The sequence below is a fragment of the Diachasma alloeum genome, unplaced genomic scaffold (assembly GCF_001412515.2).
Source record: "Diachasma alloeum isolate Michigan unplaced genomic scaffold, Dall2.0 Dall_scaffold_00447, whole genome shotgun sequence".
NCBI classification, from domain to species: domain Eukaryota; kingdom Metazoa; phylum Arthropoda; class Insecta; order Hymenoptera; family Braconidae; genus Diachasma; species Diachasma alloeum.
Window position 1 is genome coordinate 41,786 of NW_021680586.1, and position 2,872 is coordinate 44,657.

Below are 2,872 nucleotides of genomic sequence, written 5' to 3' on the forward strand. Positions count from 1 at the left end.
GGGGGGGGGGGGGGGGGGGGGGGAAGAGGAGGGTGAAAATGTCATATAAATTCGGTAAAAAGTCAGTGCTGGAATTTTTCCCTGGCCGTCACTTTGAGCCCTTTTTCCAGTGCTAGCACTAGAAGTTTTTTAGTGAATTTCTCTCCGTGCAAAATTCGAAATAGAGGCAAATCCGTTACGATTACGAATAAATGATTTTTAGGGTGGAAAATTGATTGTTGCTAAAGGATTTATGGAAAACGATAAAAATATGAATTTGTTAATTATTTCATAAATTTTTCACACGAAACAGTGTAACAAAACGGTTATAGATCCCGTCAAACAGTGAAACAATTAGAAGGCCCAAACGGGAAAGATTTTCTTCCTTCATCCNTTTTTAGGGTGGAAAATTGATTGTTGCTAAAGGATTTATGGAAAACGATAAAAATATGAATTTGTTAATTATTTCATAAATTTTTCACACGAAACAGTGTAACAAAACGGTTATAGATCCCGTCAAACAGTGAAACAATTAGAAGGTCCAAACGGGAAAGATTTTCTTCCTTCATCCTCCTGTATGGCCCTTGTGATCCTTTCAGGCGACTCTAACGTTTGACCCATATAACTATTTGATTCTACCCGTCCGTTCAACCCTTGTAAAATAAGAGCTTTGGACTCTGGTAAACTGGGTGACCCTGGTAACCCATTTTACCCCTCTCCACCCCCTAGTTGATACGAAAAAAAAAAATCACCTAAATTTCGCTATACATTCGGTTTTTGCTATCGTGTCATTTTGCCCGGCGTTTCACTTTACCCTGGGTCCCCTACGACCATTTTTTATGGATAATAATTATTATATAATATAATTCATTCATTTATAAAAAAATCAATTTTTCGGCCTGAAAATACTTTTTTCGAAATCGTAGCAAATTTATAAATTTTCAGAATTTTACTATAAATTATTTTCATGCACGGAGAGGAATGTTCAGTAAAAATTACGGAATTCGAAGTTCGCTCACCGATTACGGAATCGACTCAGAAAATTTAAGTGACGGTATCGTCATTTTTCACAGGAGACTCAGATAAAAATTACGGAACGCTCTGGAAAAATTCCGTGGCAGTTCCGTAAAATTTCCTACAACCACATCTCGCTCCGGAATTATGGAAAAGATACGTAATTTTTATTGAATATTTCTCTCCGCATACACAAAAAATAAGGTTCTCAAAAGTTTAAACGATTTCAATTACTTATTTATGAGAAGGAAATGTTAACAATAAAAAAATTCTTTGCAAAATGGAATTTGAATGAAGCTCGATATCCATGAAATTTTTCCAATTTATCGCATAAGAATCTGAGATAAAATCAGAAAATCTACTTCTGCAGAAAAATCTATAACATAATTCAAAAGATACGATTTTTGAAGATTATGATCTTTTTTCATGAAAAATTTATTCAAAATAGCAGTGTTCCACCCTGCAACAATTTTCTTGGAAATCCTAACAAATTTATTAACATTCAGAATTTCACCATCAATCAATTTCATGCTTAAAAATAAGGTTTCCGAAAGTTTAAACAGTTTTAATTATTTATTTGCACGAAGGGAATGTTTGAAAGAATATTAATTATTTACAAAATGTAATTAAAATAAAGCTGAATATCCATGATTTTTTTTAAATTTTCACACGTAATTTGGTTGAAAAATTTAATCGTTGAAAATGTCTGAATGTATAATGTGATCCGTATCAAACTGTAACAAGTACTTAAATATATCCTCAAATTTACTGGGTGGTACACTGGGGAGATACTGGACCAGTGAAATTTTTGGTGCAACCCAATAAATTTACTGGACAGATAAATTTTAACAGTCTGTTAGTCTAACAGGCTGTTAAATTCGCCTAACAGGGGTTGGTGCAACCGGGCCTGAAGGTGACTACCTCTCCGGGTATTTTTTCAATTGCGCACATACGGAGAATGTTTAGACAAATGTTTTGCAATATAACACGAAGCTCAATGTCTTTCGATGTAGGAAGCATGATGTATTTCTATTCAAAAAGTCATCTGAACATTCCCTAGCAGAACCGCACATTTCGTAGAAAATCTTCCAGTCATAGGGGATTGGAACTTGACTTGGTGAATAACTTCATTAATGCAGTCTCATTCAATACTCACTACATTGAGAGCCTCATATGCATATTGATCATGCGGCCTCCTATAAAGAGGACTGTGCACATCGGCAAATCCAGCCCAGTTGCCTCTTAAATCATACGCCATTACATGAATAGCATCGACATTCCTGTAGAATTGCAATCAACAAAGTTTGTAATTAGCATCGAAGCTGTTTTCCCTGAGATTGAGTTTGAGAAAGTAAATTTGTAATAATTGAAACTAACTGGCAGAGATCGGGCACGTGGTAGCCCTCATTGAGACGGAACTTGGCCACTGGCACAGCCATAGTAATCTCCCACCCCTTCTGCTCTCTGTCAAAGGCACGTCGCAGCTCCTCAACGAAGTAGAAGAAGTTGTTTCTATCTGAGTATTTACCGCCCCTGTCGGTTGCACCAGGATACTCCCAATCGAGGTCAAATCCGTCAAATCCATATTCGTGCATGAAAGCTGTAATTTAGTCATTAGGTTGAATAACTCTGTAATGGAATGGTGGATAATGCGCGATGAGCGATAAATTTGATGCAGATTATTATGAATGGAAAAATCCGCAAGGAAGACATCAATAGGTGATGATTCAGGCCGGAGACTTCATTTACGAAAACGGCTATTATCAGAAGTTGGCTCCAAATAGGTGATTGAAGTGAGCGACAAGTAGGGTTGGGAAGAAATTGAAACATTCCGCCCGCAGCCCTCAGCCCTCAGAGTCTTTTAAGGGAGGGGGGGGGG

At 36.9% G+C, this 2,872-nt stretch overlaps 1 protein-coding gene across 1 annotated transcript in view; it reads right to left on the bottom strand.

The window, feature by feature from the left end:
• LOC107042404 (endochitinase) overlaps nt 1-2,872 on the bottom strand; it is a 119,752-nt gene that overhangs the window by 28,043 nt on the left and 88,837 nt on the right. The window contains exons 4-5 of the mRNA XM_015263436.1: nt 2,371-2,593; nt 2,150-2,273 (exon numbers count right to left, since the gene is read on the bottom strand). Coding sequence (XP_015118922.1) covers nt 2,150-2,273; nt 2,371-2,593 — 347 coding nt within the window. The remainder of the gene's footprint in view (nt 1-2,149; nt 2,274-2,370; nt 2,594-2,872) is intronic.